Source organism: Paramacrobiotus metropolitanus, unplaced genomic scaffold (assembly GCF_019649055.1).
Source record: "Paramacrobiotus metropolitanus isolate TYO unplaced genomic scaffold, Prichtersi_v1.0 Parri_scaffold0000265, whole genome shotgun sequence".
NCBI lineage: Eukaryota > Metazoa > Tardigrada > Eutardigrada > Parachela > Macrobiotidae > Paramacrobiotus > Paramacrobiotus metropolitanus.
The window spans coordinates 52,539-71,139 of NW_026570485.1; the positions used below are offsets into that span (position 1 = coordinate 52,539).

General features: G+C 49.2%; 3 protein-coding genes across 3 annotated transcripts; 2 read left to right on the top strand and 1 right to left on the bottom strand.

Annotated features, from left to right (window-relative positions):
* The first annotated feature begins 5,719 nt into the window (after window positions 1-5,719).
* LOC129601699 (uncharacterized) lies at window positions 5,720-8,484 on the top strand. The gene is made up of 9 exons (XM_055500564.1): window positions 5,720-6,081; window positions 6,711-6,833; window positions 6,887-7,195; window positions 7,252-7,374; window positions 7,437-7,607; window positions 7,678-7,782; window positions 7,848-7,967; window positions 8,030-8,122; window positions 8,191-8,484. Exons 1-9 carry the CDS (start codon window positions 5,875-5,877, stop codon window positions 8,194-8,196), a joined length of 1,257 nt encoding a protein of 418 aa, XP_055356539.1. The 5' UTR covers window positions 5,720-5,874; the 3' UTR covers window positions 8,197-8,484.
* On the bottom strand, window positions 8,478-11,154 carry LOC129601695 (TATA box-binding protein-like 1). Its single transcript, XM_055500559.1, has 3 exons — window positions 10,883-11,154; window positions 8,647-8,741; window positions 8,478-8,581 (listed from the first exon to the last, which is right to left on the bottom strand). The coding sequence occupies exons 1-3, from the start codon at window positions 11,152-11,154 to the stop codon at window positions 8,478-8,480; spliced, it is 471 nt and encodes a 156-aa protein (XP_055356534.1).
* Window positions 11,155-11,247: 93 nt separating this feature from the next.
* On the top strand, window positions 11,248-12,842 carry LOC129601696 (uncharacterized). The gene is made up of 3 exons (XM_055500560.1): window positions 11,248-11,259; window positions 11,783-11,969; window positions 12,058-12,842. Exons 1-3 carry the CDS (start codon window positions 11,248-11,250, stop codon window positions 12,711-12,713), a joined length of 855 nt encoding a protein of 284 aa, XP_055356535.1. The 3' UTR covers window positions 12,714-12,842.
* Window positions 12,843-18,601: the final 5,759 nt, after the last annotated feature.

Genomic DNA, 18,601 nt, shown 5'->3' on the forward strand with positions numbered 1-18,601 from the left:
CAGTCTTAGCGAAGTTCGATCCAGCTAAGCCAACGGTAATTGAATGTGACGCGAGCAAAGAAGGGATTGGAGCAGTATTATCACAAGAAGGTCATCCAATTGCCTATGCGAGCCGCGTCCTACATGGAGCTGAACGGAACTACGGTGTAACCGAATGGGAGTGCCTAGCGGTCGTGTTCGCCGTCAGGAAGTTCAAATCGTACATCGATTACTCCGAGTTCACCGTACGAACGGATCATCAGGCATTAACGAATTTGCTGAGATCAGAAACGAATAAAGTTGGCATGAATCCGCGACTCACGAGATGGGCGATGGCGTTACAAGGTCATCAGTTCAAAATCGAGTACAAACCGGGAAAGTACTGCGACAACGCGGATGCACTGTCGAGGGCACCAATCGAAGGTCCGACATGCCACGATGAAGAATTCGATGAGATTCCGAACTTCGAAGATATAAAGAAAGAGTATGACATAAAAGAACCGGCAGTTGAAGTGTGGCAGCTGTTCGTACAGATGGCCGAAGAGCGAGAGAAGCGAGTAAAAGATGATCCGGCTACGGCGAATGAGCCGGCGGAATCAATGATCAATGTTAACCGTGTACGGGCTTTAAATGAATGCCCGATTAAGCTGCTGAGATTTCTTAAAAAGAAGGATAACCGACATAAACCGTTACCGCGATGCAAAGTCATCACGGACTGGAACGATCTCAGCACCGCAACTGTTCGCATCGTCAACCTGCAAGGAGATGAGGAAGAAGAAGATGACTCGAACTTGCAGCTTCGAAATAAGCAGCTGAAAGATCCTCACCTTGCAATGATCATCGATGAACTCGAACATTTAGCAGACGCCCAAACGAGATCGAAGTTCGAAGTTCATTACCAGTTGTGGAATGGAATCTTGTACCGAATAAAAGATAACAAAGGGAGATTAGAAAGGTCATATGTCGTACCACTGTCCATGAGACGAGCGATCATCCATGCGCTGCACGATGAGAAAGCAGCAGGTCATCTTGGATATGAAAAGACGCTAGCAGCAATAAGACTGCGATACTATTGGGACAGAATGAGTACGGACGTTAAGAATTATATACTCGCATGTCAAGGATGTCAGTTCACCAAGACACCAAGGAAATGCCCACCTGGAAAGCTGCAAGAGATCAAAGTGGGACATCCTTTCTTCTTTAAGCTGCTGAGATTTCCTAAAAAGAAGGATAACCGACATAAACCGTTACCGCGATGCAAAGTCATCACGGACTGGAACGATCTCAGCACCGCAACTGTTCGCATCGTCAACCTGCAAGGAGATGAGGAAGAAGAAGATGACTCGAACTTGCAGCTTCGAAATAAGCAGCTGAAAGATCCTCACCTTGCAATGATCATCGATGAACTCGAACATTTAGCAGACGCCCAAACGAGATCGAAGTTCGAAGTTCATTACCAGTTGTGGAATGGAATCTTGTACCGAATAAAAGATAACAAAGGGAGATTAGAAAGGTCATATGTCGTACCACTGTCCATGAGACGAGCGATCATCCATGCGCTGCACGATGAGAAAGCAGCAGGTCATCTTGGATATGAAAAGACGCTAGCAGCAATAAGACTGCGATACTATTGGGACAGAATGAGTACGGACGTTAAGAATTATATACTCGCATGTCAAGGATGTCAGTTCACCAAGACACCAAGGAAATGCCCACCTGGAAAGCTGCAAGAGATCAAAGTGGGACATCCTTTCTTCCGAGTATATGCCGATCTGAAAGGACCTTTATTACCGACAAAGAAACGAGGATATAAGTATATAGCGGTGTTCATTGATCAGCTGACAAAATATGTGATAGCAGTACCGATGAAAACGGCAACAGCGAAGGAATTTGCCAAAGTCTTTGTAAAACACGTGATATTGGTACATGGAGCACCGCATATTTTACATACGGATCGCGGAAGGCACTTCACAGCGGAAGTCTTATCGAAAGTCACCAACGTGTTCAAAATCAAACACACGTTCGGAACGGCATACCACCCTGAAGGTCAAGGCCAAGTGGAACGGCAGATGCAGATCATCGGAGATGGTCTTGCACAGTATATGAAAGCGGGAAACGAACGGAAATTTAACAAGTACCTCCCGTACGTGGTCTCAGGCATGAACAGGTGGAGAGAGGTGAAGCACCTAAACCTGATGCCAAAATGTTGATTGAAAAGATGACCGAAGAAGCTCGAAAGACACACGAGATGGAACGGGACGTGATGAAAGCGTTTCAAAGTTTTCGGCGCGATGAAGGTTTCCAAAGACCTCGATAACCAGTGAGAAGGGAACATCAGAGATCACGAGAGTATTCACATGAACGAAATTACGACTCTCGAAAGGAAAGGTCAAGGGAACGCTCCCGCGAAAGGACCCGTGACTATCATAACGAAAGAGATGATAGATCACGCTCGCGCGATTACGATTACCGAGGCGGCAGATCATGGGTCCGACACGGAGATCAAGTGATTGATACCAGTGCCCATCGTCGCCATGTACCAGATAACCGACGACGAGATGAACCTCGTCAAGATGAAACGCGCAGGGATGAACCACGTCAACAGATACCGATGGGAGTTGGTTTCTGTCACCCGAAAGTCAGAGGGTTCACACCTGAACGACGAGAAGGAACTTTAGCGGGACCTGCCCGAAGCCGCAGCCCATATCATAAGGGATGACAGGATGATATGAATTACTTTGCCAGTTTCCCAATCAACCATAAACGAACCTCGAGTGGAGAACGCGACGATACTCCGCCGAAACAGCCGAAAGTGAAATCCGTGGTTCACATGGTAGAACCATTGATCGTGACGATGGATGAAGATGAACCGATGGAGACATCGTCGGTTGACAACACCATTCATAAACGAAACGTAGTATTAGATCGCGATCTCGAACCATCGACATCAGCCAGTACGGCGCGACGTGAGCAGGAAGGCCCTCACGAATCGCAGAACCGCCGTCAGGAACCGCAGAATCGATATCAACCGGAACGTCAACAGGAACGACCAGAACGACGACGCGAAGATGGTCACCGGAGAGATCATTCTCGCTTTGATAATTCGCGACGCAGGTTGATCAGTAAAATGTATGATATGGATGATATTGAAACCCAAAGAGCGGAAATCTGTCGCTACTTTGGACTGGAAATTGAATCGGAGCAGTCAGTGATGATACATGCCCAGCTCCATAACCTTCGTCAGTTTTTACGGGATTCTAATTATGAAACGGACCTCAGAGAGAGCAACCTCGGTCGCTTGGAGATCACCACCGAATCTGCGATGGTGTGTTATACACCAATCCGACAATGTGGTTTACCGAGTCTCCTCGACCTGAGCTTATGGGAAGTCCCATTGGATACGATCGACAATACGGGATTTACACAGTTCCATTACCAAGAGATCAAAGAGAGAAGTATCTATGTGGCACAATTTGTGCTACGCAACGTGAATCCGGCATTCAAAGTACTTGCGGCACGAGCAGCCATTGGATTGACGGTTGACCCTACCGACTACAAATCGCGAGTTTTCGGTCAGAAGGTCTTTGCTGCGAGATTGGGCCATTTTCCTACACAGAATCAGTTGTTTTCGAACTTTACGAAGGGGGAAGTTCCGCCTGTGTACCGGGAAAAGGTTGCTAAACTAGGGATGCCAGCGAGACATCAGGCGATCGCACGTAAAGCAAACGACGAATTGGCGATCTGCAAAAAGCGATTTGATGATTGTAATCTCCATGAGATACATGAAGCACAGTACCAGGAGCGACTCAATCGTATCCGAGATACCATGGACACGCCGTATATCGAGCCGAAAGATCGAGTCCATGAATACATTGAAGATCACCTGGTATGGAAGGGACCGAAACAATCGACAACTTCCCATGTTCCGAATACACCGGGTAGACGAGCTGCTCGAAACCAGAATATCCGGAATCAGTACGAGGATGCCAGACAACGATTGGCGGAAGATCCTCAGAATCGGAACTTGCAACGTGAAGAGAACGATGCACGACATCTTTTGGATGCGATCAAACGTTCACGACAAGGAAAAGGTCGTGGTCCGCGTCACATCGTCTTACGTGTTCAAGCGGATGAGGACGCACCGGCTGGATCAACTGCACCAGTTGATCGGACTTCCGACAGAAACCAGCCGGGTTCAACGCGAAAACGTCCACCGCGAGACAACGACGATGGAGATGGGTCGAATGAGATGAGGGATCAGTAAAGCTGATTAATGGGAGTTGTTACGGCTTATGTCGGCATCCCTATATGTCGACTCATCTTAGTTCAGAGTAGCTACGGTACATTTGGCCGGCTCTCTAAATAAGGCAGAAGAGATGGATTGTGCGACGAAATGACTTTCACCAGGGAGGCAAGCTGAGATGAGCTTGAAAGCCGATGAAAAATGGCTAAGTTCCTCCATGACCTATGCTGAATGAACCGTACCAGACAACGTCGCACATCCACGATCAGAAAGATGATCTTATCAGGGAGGAAGCGAACTAACTTCGCTTATCTATATGATGTCCCTCCATGACTTAAACCGGATCTCATTATAAAGTCGTACAATTGATACGCAACTATTCCAAAGCTGAAACAGTATTCCTAAGACGTACATTCGATACGCACCTTATTCCTACAAGCGGATGTGATGAAAGTCGCACGAAGCTGCGCAACATGCTCAAGATGGAGCGGAATGGGCCAAAGAGATGTGGAAAACGGTGGACAGGACCAGTGACCTACGCGAGTCAATAGAGGATCCTAGTCTACATGTTTCATTTAACTGCTTCTGTTGATCTGTTATAACTGTTGATCTGTTTATATGGAATAGTATTTTTCTACAGATCTCTTTAATTCACATTGTGCATTTGGAATCATGTGATAAGAAGGAATAAGCGAATTTGATGTTTTTTTTTACGAAAGCGTGCACAGACCACCTTCGGAGCGGAAGGGAATGGATCAAGCTTCGACGGAGCTCAGCCTCCCACCCAGAGGCATGTGAGGCGATGGCTCCCTTGCGTCCACCTGCGTGTCGCTACTGGCGCTACGGGAGTGCTTCGTTGCACTACTCCGTGGGGAATTGCCGTCTGTGACGCAGCGCTTCTCTGATTGGTCGGCTACTGCCGTTCATTATGTTCACTGCTGCGCAGTGCTTTAGAGTTGTCGAGAGCAGGTGGAATTTGGCTCTCTGAGTTGACTGAACGTCAGTGTGTTGGTTTTCACGATAGAGAACGTTAATAAAGTGTACTACGTAGACTGGATATCGTGCGTTGTGCATTTCTTCCTTAAACGTCACGTATTACACTCCACGGAGTCCTGTCAGTCTGGGCTACCGTCCTGGACTCTTTCACAGTCCACGGTGATAAGAGTATGGATAGAATTTTTGCTTAAGAATACACGAAGTTCGACATTACTGTAATTTGTGAATATTAACATGAGCACAGGCTGCACAGCAGTTAAAAATCTATAAAATGGTAGCAGTCACAACATAAACATAAACAAGGCACTCCGTCGCCATGCTTACCGCCTCGGTGTTTTGCTAAGGTAAAATTGCAACATACGAACTGTTAATGCTGAGTGCTGATGTCTGCTATCGCTTCACCACTCACCGTCGCCAGCCACCAGACTCACGAGTACGCGCCGTACTGGAAAGTTCGCTCGAAGTTAAGTACAAGCTCATTTTGACATTTTACTGATCTCAGAACAGTCAACTGTAGTCTGTAATAGCAATTCAGCGTGAAGGTTTTCTGAGGATCCACGGTAGTGACAGCAAGTACTCCAATACTTTATACTGCAGTGTTAGAAATAATTGTTTTAACATCAGAATCCGCGAATCCCAACAGCACTGTGGAAATAATGGCGCTGCGGGCCATCGAAGAAGACGGCGGCGATGCGTGGGACCCGCAGGAAGACGCTACCGACGTCTCGCTGCCTCTGCCAGGCAGAATTCGTCGTTCATCGCACCACAGCGACTACAGCTCCACAGCCAGCATCTCCTCCGAGGACACCAGCCCCAAACGGGACCGCCCGCAGCCCCCCAAGACCAGCCAGCCTGACGAACTGGTAAGCGCATTTCAGTGAAGAACTCGTTCTTCTCTGGAGCTTTGCTGTCTTTTCTCACTGTGTCTCTCTTTTCTCTCGACCCGTACTGATCAATTAACTATTAATGAATAACAATATGCGCAGCTATCTCTAGTCGTGAATGCTGTTTTTCCGCATTCAACCTGTTTCGAACTTCCAGTACCAAGCGCAACGATCTTTGTTCGCTGGCAGTCTGGCTCCTCGACTCTTTTATACAGCTGCTTAGCTCTTTAACTAAAATGGCTTTGATAGTTTTATCATCTCCAGTTATGTCTGTGATCCTGTATTATTAAATATTAATCATGGATTAAAATTAACATGTTAATAGGTACAGACGTTTTGTAATTTGTAACTATTACTACGAAGAATTTTAATTTATCGAATTTAATAGAACACGACGTGGAAGTTGACTGTAGCGTTGAGGTTTGTCGTTTAGGCTAGAGCTAGCAGCGTAGCCCGGTGCGGTTGCACAGTACACAAGGCGGGTAATCAGGCATGCAGGCAGACCGTTTCACACCGTACAGGAAGCCTAAACGAATGCAAGAAAAATGCGTGCCCATGTTGACTGTATTACCAGTAGTCTGTTTGGATTAAATGACTTGATTATACAGGCGTTCTGTGCGGCGGTGGGACGGCCGGACAGCGAGGTTGTCGTTGGCAGTGGCGTTAAAAACGAGCTGCTGGTGCGGGTGTCCAAACATGCCAGCCATGTGCTGATGCGGGGAACAATTCAGGTGAGTACTGACTGCCTTCTCCGTTCTCACGATCTGACTGTCTTCCGCCCTAGTCCATGATCGAGCCCCTGCGCTGTCCGTTCGGTGTGGGAAAGGGCGCCCTGGAGGCCTGCGTCAAGTTGCGCGCGGGCATGCCGGCGGGACTGAAGGCGCACTTGGAGGCCGTCCACGGCCTGCACAACGTGCAGCTGAATTTCGCCTGTCCGTGTCCGGCCGCCTTCAACGATGGCGCCGACTGTCAGTACGTGCAGTTCGATCCGTTGGGCTACTTGCTGAGTCATCACATGGATGAACACCATGCGCAGTACAAGGAGCGCGTGATGGAGGCGCTGTACAAGCAGCGGAAGAAGAAGAGTGGCCAGGTGAGGGCGGGCCGAGAACAGGAAGGAACAGATGCATTAACTGTGCGTTGTTGCAGAAACATCGGGAGTTGCTCCGCTCGGCCAGGACGAAGACGTTGCCGGAGGGGACAAGCGATGTGAGCCGGCTGTGGCCGAGCCAGATCACGGCCGACAAGATCGTCATCCCCACGCGTGTTGTGGTTAGTGGCCGTTGCAGCGTGTTGCGTTTTACGCAGTGAGTTTTTGAGCCACTGTTGTGCAGAATGGGCAAGTGAAGTACGTGTGCCAGATCGACGCGTGTGCCCTGGTAAGCAGTGAAGAAGGCCGCGGCCGGCTGCTGGACTCGTCGCAGCGGATGCACGCGCATTTGATACTGCAGCACCGACAGCGTTGCGCCATCCCCACCCAAGTGTACCACGCCTGCGCCGACCCGGTACGCGTCAGTTTGAGCTGGAGCCTCAGCGATTGGTTGAGCCGGTCTGTTTTGCTTTGTTTGTCGGCAGGAGTGCCCGGTCCGGGTGTTCTCGCTGCACCACATGATGGATCTCCATATCAAGGCCGCGCATCCGCATCTGTTCCGCGTGGTGTACACGGATTCGGCCCTGCAGGTTGGTCGTGAGAAGCACTGGCGGATTTGTGTGGTGCGGTGTGGCTGAAGCTTTGATTTCATCAGGCGCGGGCCCACCTGGAAGCGGGCGTGAAGGCGCAGTGCATCGGGGAGGCGCTGAGCCGCAGCGTGGACAGCGCGGCCCGGCCCGGTCGCTTCCTCTACAACTTCACCTGCCCCGTCCAGGTAGGCGCGTAATCAGACACTGGCTCTCGTTCGAGCCAGCCTAATGGCTGCACTTGTTGCAGAAGTGTGCGGTGCACTATTCCAACCGCGACTACGTGCTCTGGCACATTGGCGTCCATCACCGGGATGACTGGGAAAAGCCCAGTGATCAACAGGTAGTCACACAACTCTTTTCCGCTGCTAGCGTGCGCATTGCGTGTAGTTAACGGTCCCATGTTTGCAGGAGTAACGTCGTGTCCGTGGAGCAGGATCGTAATTAGTGCAGTGCTCCTTGCCGAGGCAGACTAGTTCTTAGTTTATCGATTCTCAATTTGTCGCTCACATGCTGACAGTACTCTAATACTTTCCTACGGCTTAGATTGCCCTTCATTTCATTATTTGGCTGAATTTTTGCGTTTCTTTTTCTTATTTGCCCATACTGTTCTTCGTCCGTGCAGCCGTTGCGGTTGCTTATTGTCGGAGTGCTCGTTTCCTGTGACATACTCGCGCTGGTCAATAAATGCTGTTGTACTAATGGTCAACGCTCCGCTCCGCGCTGTCCTTGGGCTTGCGGAACTCGTACAGCTTGGCGTAGATGCTGGCTAAGGTCTTGCGCGCACTCAAAGCGTTCGGCGCTGTATTAGACATAAACAGACGCTTATTTAGCGTCGATGCAGCGACAGGCTGTCAGGCAGTTTACCGGTGATGGTGGTGTTGCCCGTCTGAAAGACCTGGACCGGGCCGCCCACTTCCGGCAGCTTCCACGAGGCCGCCGGATGCAGTTCCGGCTCATACCTGCAGCAGACAACAGCGCCATGAAATAAAAATCGAATTACCTAAAATTCGACCACAATTTAATACCTAAATATTACTCACTTCCGGTGTTGTAAAAATAAAAAAATAAAATTATACAATAAAAAGACAGGGCGGACGTGGACTCACTGGACTTTAATCAAGACTGCGATGCAACAGAAGACGGATGTGATGCGCCTTATAGCCAGCCGTCTCGAGCTTTTACCCCAACACCAGGCCTACTTCCTGCGGTCAAATGCAGTCTCAGTGCAACTAAAGTCATTCATCTGCTGCGGTGTTGTCCAACGTTCGAAGTACGCGACAGCCTTTGCGAGTTCGACGAAGTACTTAGGGAATCGCTACAGTCCATTTGTAATGTCCGCATGAACCCTGCCGCGTGGCGTCAAGCTTCCTTGCCAGTGCGTTGTGGTGGATTAAGCATTCGACGGGTAGAAGAATTATCATTGTCGGCTTATCTAGCCTCGATTCACGCTATCCAGAGCCTTGCGTCTAAACTAATGCCGCACTCAACGGGAGTCGATGCAACAGACCACATTACGCTTTGGAGCTATCTCTCCGACGACGCATCACCGCCTCTCGCCGAACGCAAACACCTGCAACGCGCATGGGATACGCCATACTGCCTAGCAGAGCAGGCAACCTTGCTGTACGAGGCTTCAGATACCGCAAACAAGGCACGACTATTGGGGACTTCTACACCAGAGTCAGGAGTGTGGACGCAAGCTCTCCCCTCATCGTCAATCGGAAACTTACTGGACGACGAATCTTTCCGCATTGCCGTTGCTATCCGACTAGGCGCACCTGCATCTTCCGAGCACCAGTGCAGGTGTGGTGCTGAAGTCGCTGCTGACAGCCACCATGGATTGAGTTGCAAATTTTCTGCTGGAAGACTTCCCAGACACGATTGCATTAATGATATTCTGCGACGGGCTCTGGTTTCAGCAGGCATCCCGGCGCGAAAGGAACCTAGAAGCATGCACCACGCTAACGACACACGTCCAGATGGTATCACCACTTTTCCCTGGGCCAGAGGGCTGTGTTTGGCGTGGGATGTAACCGTTGTCGACACCGTTGCCCGGTCTTACTTGGATCACACCAGCGTAAAAGCCGGAGCGGCAGCCGACCAGGCCGAAGCCGAAAAAGTGAGAAAAACAACTTCCTGTCAGCACGGTATGAGTTTGCTGCCGTCGGATTCGAAACTTTCGGAAGTTTTGGTACATCAGCCAAGAAGCTGCTTAAAGAGGTCGGAAAGAGGATCGAGCTACAAACAGGCGAGATTCGCAGCCACGAGTTTTTGAGGCAGAATATTTCTTTAGCAATTCAAAGGGGCAATGCCGCTTCTGTTATGGGTACTGTAGCAGTTGATCATTGTTTATTGTTTATTGTTTATTGCAAAGTAGGCAGGTAACCCATTAAAAGCTAGGATCGTCATCAAGCGTGGGAATTTAAACTGGCTAACATAAGAAATTTTAGACGGCAGTAGCCCTACATCATTGACAAGTGAAAATAGTGAAAGCTAACCAGCAATTTTAACATATTTCATCGCATTGCGAAAAACAGACAGAGAAGGGCTGTTAAGGATATCATTTCCGGCTTGGTTTAATTGGCTCATGATACTGTTCAGCCTCGAGGCCAACGTGGACTTTCCCGTCCTTGTCCTTCCCTGTCCTTCGATGAAGGTCCGGTTTCCGCTTCGGAGGCCGTACGGTTTGTCATCCTGCTCACGACGATCATTTCACTGAGGTAGCGGGGCACCTGGAACTTGTCCGGGTGCAGAATTTTGTAAAGCCACGTTACTTGCTGGTTTTTCCATCGCTCAAACAGTCTCGAATTGCTTCATCAGGTCGGTGGCGGATACTTCGGCATAGTTGGCGATTGCTCGAATAGCTTTTCTTTGCGCGACAGCCAGCGGCTCCAGCGTGGACACAGGCGCACCGCTCCACACAGTGGAGCAATGGTCCAGGTGGGACTGGACGAATGCGTGATAAAGTCCAACCCGTTGGGGCAGCGGCAGTCCGCTCTTTACACTGTTTATGAGGGCAATTCCATGATGTTGTTTTGTTTAAGTGAAACTAACTCTTGATACTGTTAGCGTGCTACTGAAAATTAAAGAATATAATCACTGGACTTCGTGCGGATAGACGTCCTTGAGGAGGTCGATGCGGACGCCGAAGGGTAAACGGGCCACCGCCAGGCAGTTGATGATCTTGAATTCCACGAACTTGGCGCCGAAGCCGCACTTCTGAATCTTGCGGGCCACAAGCCGCCGCGGCGCACCAAATCCGCTGAAATGGCCCTGATTGTAAAACGTGGGCAGAAGTACCGCTGCTAACAGCAATAGTATGTGTACGTTATATGAATGGTGATGACTCAAAGAAGTTGGCATCGAAAACATATTTCGGTTAATCTTTCGACAAATTAATGCTTCTGTTGTACTCGTACAGACTACAGAGTTGCACTGAAACTCATCACAGTCAACAGTGGAAAAATGGAAACGCAAGTACACAAAATTCTGCTCATGAATCGAAATCCGACTTGATATCATGATCATTGGCGAGTCTCGGACAACCAAATTGGTGTTCCGGAAAGGGAGAGGTAACGAAATTGATGGCAATTTCTAACAATTATTACTATGATCACTAATTTACGGTAGCGTCGCCGACTCGCCGTATTGCTTGCTCTGTTGCACAGTTGGTAACCAATGCTCCTGGGTGGGCGCAGGAAGGAAGCGTTCGGTGCCCTCACCGCACGTCAGGGCGACTGACGTTCTTATGACTGTTTTTGTAATAGCCAAAGCCAACTGAGATTTGAGGTTGCAACGTTCTTCTGTGATTAACTAATAACTTACTATCACACGCTTCTTTGCAAAGAATTGTTGATACTTGTTAATTTTGTGCTAAACCTTCTTAACCGATCTTAACAGATCGACTATTCTAGATTCAAGCTATCCATCCCGAAAAAAATGGTAAAGCAGACAAAGTGCGCGGTTAAGTACGGTGTTTTTAAGGCACTTTTCTCTGTAGTCTGAGCCTCTGCGAGCTCCTGAGAACACGGAGGCGTATCTGCCCAACCTGAAAACGGAATCCCGCGAACAATACACGAACGGATACTTTCTGAACTGGTTTACGGCCTTCGTCCAAAAGGGTGATAATCCCGGTCCCCACCCGCTCCTTTCGCTTTCGACCCAACACCACTTTGGCCCGGAGCGCCGTAAGTGAAGAACTCTCGACACGCAACCGATTGCATCACCTTCTGTTACACTGCATAAATAGCTTGAATATGATTTTTAATCGCATAGAAACACGCGACGCTTGTGTAGTGGTGTCGCCCCACCGCGCCCTGCAGGTTGCACCAATGATTCAGGCTTGGATTCATGAATCCAAGGCCGGAAAAGTTCGAGTGAAGGACAGTACAGCCCTTACTGGCTACAGAATGCAGGATATGCTGTTTTACGAGAGCAAGCGTCAGAGCATCGGTGCGCAGCTGCTGGGCCGTTTGTGCAATCCGGATATGGTGGCCCAGATGCATGATTACAGCTGGACGGAGCTCTGGGGCTCCTCCGCTGTCGGCCCGCACTGCACAGTTTGGCAGCGCGATCTAACCACAGGCGAGATCTACCGCATGATTTCGTTCAACGCGGCTGAGCCCGAAAAGGAACTACTGCAGGAGCTGGATGATCCTGATCCGATCCAGTTTCTTGCTGAATTTTGGAACATGCAGCTGGAAGTCGATCAGGAACTGCTGGAGGGGATCGTGGGATACGGCCGGGGCGAAATCGTCGCGGCTACGAACAAGCTGGGGGACTTGACTGACGAACTGAAGCTGCGCCTGAACGTTCCGCTGCAAAATGTCGCCGATGAAGAATTCGAGGTGATGGAGGTGGATGAATCCGATGACGAGTCCGGAAGTGATTCAACTTACACCCCATCCTCACCATCTTCATCGGACATGTAGTCTCGTTCAACAAGCGGTCTGCATCTGGAACCAGTCACTGCTCCCGTGTTCGAATGAGTCAGGATTTTTATTATTTTTGCTTACTTTTTCGGGAGAAGCCGGGCAGTCCCCTGTACGGTTCTGTTCTTGCTTCGTTTGTACGTTGAGGCTCGTACCTTATTTTGTTAAACCGTTGCGCCGCTGAACACCGGTTTGGTCTATTGTACGTTTCAATTTGAAGTAAAAGTTGACGAAAAAAACACATTAGCGGCATCGTGCATAAAATTCTGTACACCGATAAAAAAGCTGCAGATGTTAGTATCAATTTAAACACTACAAAAAAAGACTATGCTGCAGTAAACTACGTGAGCGGGAAAGGCCGGGTCAGCAAGGCAGCGGCGCGGAATGGGCGCGGGGTGTTGCGGCGGGGTCACTTGTGGATGGCGGCGGAGACGTCGTCGTAGAGCTCCTCCGGGAGGTAGTCCTTCAGCGCGTATTCCCCGGTTAGCCCGGCGTCCAGCGGGTTCCCGTAGCCGCCGTGCACCCGCGCCGTCTCCAGGTACTCGTAGTGGTTCTCCGGCACGCCCGCGCCGCCGGGCTTCTTGGGCTGCGCGTAGATGACCTCGGTGGCGGAGCGGCCGCCGTCCACCACCACCGTCATTTGCGGCGTTGTAGTCTTGCCATCTAAACAAGGACGACGCTTGACCAGCCCGAATTGCGCCACGCTGGTCACTGCGGTGGAAACGAACAGGTGAAGGAATGGTCAATCTGCAAGAGTCCGCGTCCAGCAAATCGAGGAAATTACGGAGAATTTATGTACTAGAAAGTATAAATGTACCAGTGCAAGTCCGTAAACACCTCACTGAGGCTCCCTCGCGCGCGTTCGCTGTTATAACTGAGCAGAAATGCCGGTGAGTCCGGAAGTGTGCGGATTACAAACGCCAGCGCTTCCAGACGGTGCGCTTCACGGCCACCAGCGGGGCCAACGCGGCCGTCACCTGCCAGGGCACCGGTGGCGCACTGCTCATCAATCCCGACTAGGGCCCGACGCTCTTCCTCAGCAGTCTGTACGGTATAGGCAACGGCAGAGTTGTCTGGCACAGTCAGCCTCAACGCGCGCAGTACGTATCTACAAAGGTCACGACGGGCCACACATCAATTATTCCGTATCGACACTCGTCGGCCTGGCACGCTTAACAAGGTGACCGTTATTTGCAGGTGCTACTTCGTATTGGATGCTGCGCTTCTTCCTTGCGGGCCGCGATCGCGAAGACGTCCACACCATATAAGACAGGGCCAGGCTGGGCACGACCGCCGCGTCAGCGAGAAGCGCGGCGTCCATCTTTTTCGCATTTGAACAAAAGTTACAAAACCAAACACAGCAATGCTACGAGTCAGAGTGTGCACACCGGCGTCCTGTGTAGCAAGCAGCAATGCCTAATAATGGTAAATGCGCGATGTTAAGAACTGTCTTACTGCGTGCGTTACATTTCGTTGTATTGTACATTACACTGTACAGTGCATGCAGTCGAGAATTACCGCTGCAGCGTTATAAAAGGTCACCAATATAAAATATCGGCAATACGGAATACAGAAATTAAAGGGTCTAGTTTCGATAGCTGCCGTGTACCTACAGGCCGCTAGCTCGGTGCAACGGGAAGTCGACGGGCCATAACGCTACAGTAGTTGAACTGTGTATGTCTATCGCACTCGACGGCAACGGCTGCGAGAAAGGCTGGTGACCCGGTAGCGACAAAGAATGAAGCGCTTTGTAGTTTTGAAGCAAAGGCAGCGGCGCAGCACTCTAATAACTGCGCAAAGGTCACGGCTTGCTTTAGGTTATACTTACATAAACTGCACGGATGACTTAGAGTGAAAGAAGAAATTCTGGGAACGATGCTTTGAGTCTGAACTGCGAAAAATATCAGAAATCGCTTAGTTACAATAACTTTAAGCTCATCTGGATCAGCTTTAACTAGAACCGACGACATCGGAAGATGGAAAACAAACATGTTCTCCAACAAGCCCAGCGCAATAGCAGTGACAAAAAATAAACCGCGAAATTGGCCAATCTTGTCGGCACCTGGGAAAAACATTCTTCGTCGACTAAATAAAAGGAACTACAAACGGTGTTCATCTTTATGTAAGTACGTACCAGTATGTGTGGGTGCTGTGCTTGTCGGTCCATGACACGGTGTGCAGTGTGCACACGGCGGCAGCCGTGCTCAGACCCTTATTAATTTTCATGTTGTTCTAGCTTTGGATAAGCGCTAGCGTTAAGTGTTTTTTTTTAAATCACGAACTAAGAAATGTTTTTTCATCTCATAACGATTTTTCTAATGGCGGAGTTTCCAGAACTAGGAAAATGTGAAACTGTCATCCATGATGTTTCAACGTTGCCGGTAACTGCGCGTAACGGCCAGCTGTATTGTAACTACACAGTTATAAGTAATATGCCGTCATATTCATGGTGGTAATTGGAATGCTGCAGCTTGACCTTGGCTAGTACTTGATCACAAACATTGGCTTTTATCGAACTGGGCTAACCGAACAAAATGATCCCCTATTTACTTCGTTACCAGCGTTACCTCGTTGTTACCACAAATATTACCGTGGTAACGAGTAACCAATAACCGCTAAATAAATTTTCCAGCTTTCCATATACTATTACTGCAAATGCACAAGCGTGATGTCTGTCACTGTTATTATTGTTCACTTGTTGACCTGTCGTTCACAGCTTATGCAACGGTTTTTGACAGTTTTCTTGGGAATTGCTTGATGAACCAAGATTTCGCTCTTCATAGCCCTGCAGATATTCGATCGACGGTACAGACACTGCACCACAGGGTCTGGGGTAGGGAAAGTCGCACTCTCTGCCAAGTGCTCTTCGTAACGGTGCGATGCCCGGCAGCGGCTGGATCTGACGGTTGTGCCAACTTCGTTTATCACTGTATTTTAGATGGCTGGTTGATTACTCCCTATTAATGCTTATTTTCAAACGAGTTCGCTACTGTAGTCCAGCAACTTGCCACTTGCAGACGGCAGTTCATAGTACTAGTAAGCTCCCGGTTAACAGCATTTTTGTGGGACGATAGATTTGCATGTTTCGCCCGAGTGGTTCCCAGAAAACACCGTATGATACACACGAGTGATTGTGTGTTCACGCACATTTCTTCCGGCGCGGACTGATAACGTCTGGCGGTTGCATGTTTATCAGGTTCAGTACAAAAATGTCCGTGAAATGCCAAATTTCGTTAGGAAGACACAAAAACTGATTTCAGCATTCAGCTTACAGGCGTCTGTCGGCGACCGTGCTGCTACGAGCACTATGTGTGACAACCATGAAAATGCAGTGGTCCGATCGGTTCTCGACAGACCGGAGTGAACCTAGTGCCGTTTCCAAATTACGGAAGTTTGATTATCAAGAATAATCCTTCCCGTTTTTAGAAACGAACCTCAAAATAATTACAAACCCAGGAATGAGGTAAAAAGGGATACGCAAAAGCATAGACTACATCAGTCTTTCGACAACTCTAAACACAGTTAAGGTGACTGAATGGTTGCTAGCTTTTACAAGTATTACCACTACTGTTATAATCATAGCACCTATTATTATTTTACGGAAAGCAGTGGTGCATGTTTGTTCGTAACACAATAAAGGTCATGCATCAATCAAGTAATCAGTTGTTTAATCGTAACTAGACCTTGATATTGTTATCGAGCTATTGAAATAAAAGAAGTATCAAGTAATCAGTGCCTATGTTGATGATATGCCAGTAGAGCTGCGTACAGAAACGGTACGAGTATACTATCAGTTCGAATTAAATACGTTGAACGTTTACACCAGTGCATTTTCAGTTGTCTTACCTCAGCAAACAGATCTTTACACAAGTAAGTTCATGGATTGTCGGTCGATTAGACTGAACTACCGCATGCTTGTGTGGATCGTTAAAAGTGCGGTAAACTTCCAAACAGATTCAAGCAGCTTCTACTCTAGATGCTACGATGACATTGTGGCTGCACGAGATCAACAATGGATCACACCAATTGTCACCAAACCAAGCGCGAACCGAAGCCAGTTAAGTTTAACAAGATGCAACGTTGAAAAGTCTGTTTTAGAAAATATTCCCGTTTACTTTAACGCCAGTGGATGTGTTGTCATTTGCCGTGATCAGTGCAAAAGGTACAACTGAGTAACTGACTACTGGACTTAAAATATTTGTACTGTATTCAATGTAGAGTTGAGAGCTCGCATAGGACATGGCAGCCGGGTTGCGCTAGACTGCTTGCTTTTACAGCATTATTGTTATGGTTTCTCCGTTTCTGTGACTTCAGGGTTTCTGAAGCTGACGACGCCGGCACTGACCATCCCGTACAACGGATTCCATATTCAGGTTCCCAGGTGTCCACCACCCCGGCTAACCCTGTGTTTTAATATCTGCTAACCGGCCTTTTGCTGCGCGACACGGTGCAGACTGCAGACCGGTTCGGCCAGCCACGCCGCCGGCATTCCTTCGGTCTCCGTGCGGTTGTGCGTTATCTATACTGAACTAGTACAATTTTATCGGTACGCCCCCCGATTGCGCATGCCCTGCGCAAATGATTGGCCTTTTTGGCCGCTATCACAGCCACCCCGGACTTTTCTATGTCCGGCAGCGCAGCGCAACCAGTTGCAGCGCTGTTGCAGATAGCCGGTGCTTTTTCTCAGACTGACCAATACAAACAACGCATCGAGCAAGAGTAAGATCTGCGCTTCAAACAAGGCACTGGTGATTTCGCGCAGTAATTGGTGTGGCCCGCCATACCGACGTCATACTTCAGCAGCTCGTTGTATCTGTACGCCGACGCGGCATCCAGCAGAGCAGCGCCGACAGGGTAAATAAAGTTACTATAGATGCAAATCGGCTGCGTTGGTCCGCGCACGGTCACGCTCCGTCGTCTGCGGCTGCTTCCGAATATTGATCGGCGTCTCGTCCGGATGTTTCTCCACAGCAGCAACGGATAGGACAGCGGCACGGTGTACAGAATCTGGGGATACGAAAGACTATAATTAGGGCTGACACGCTCCATATCGTTTGTTGTGCGACACTGCCGGGGATGCAGTGACAGTGTGTGTGGGACAAACGATAGTACTCTGTGCAGTCCGTCCACAATATTTAATCGCCGGTAATGACCGCGTGGGTATACACCATACCGTTATCATCAGGTACGACGCATAGGCAGCGCAGTTTGTATGGTGCCTTAAAGGGTACGGGGAGGCAAACGTCCCACGCGGCCCACGCCCATTTGATGACGATTAACAAGTGCATGTGTACGATAAGCGCGGGAAGACGGACATGAGGTACAGAGGAAATGTGCAGCGGAACGGCCAGATGTATTAATCACGGGCTACGACCAGCAGTTTCTGCGGATAAACAGCAGAGCGTACAGCGTGTCGATGAGCAGCAGGCGTTTTTGTGCCCTGAACAGTAGACACTAGCCTGAGCGACCTGAGTGTGGGTCAGGATGTACAAGAACTCTGAACGCCGCTGAGAGGTCAAGTTTTCAATGGGTGGGCGTACTTCTCGTTCTTACAATATCTGTTCACTGGATAGCGTTAATAAGAGAGCAACAGTTACAGGGTTTTCAAATTCTGTTTACGTAGTAACTCTCCCAGTTCCCTTCACTCAGTTCACTGGCAAGTTAAGGGACATGCGGTGGTTGTCAATACGCGCTGTGGATTAATCGGGGCGCAGGTCAGGTGCAGCTTAATTAGAACACTGGATAATCTGCGAGAGTGCGTTCGTAGGTAGGCAGGCAGTATTTTGGTCACTCTCTCACCCAGTGGCTCTGTGCAGTGCACCGTGTGCACTGCACGGTGGTATTTCGGTGCCTGGAGGCAACATTTCCCCGCTACAGGACTGACTGTA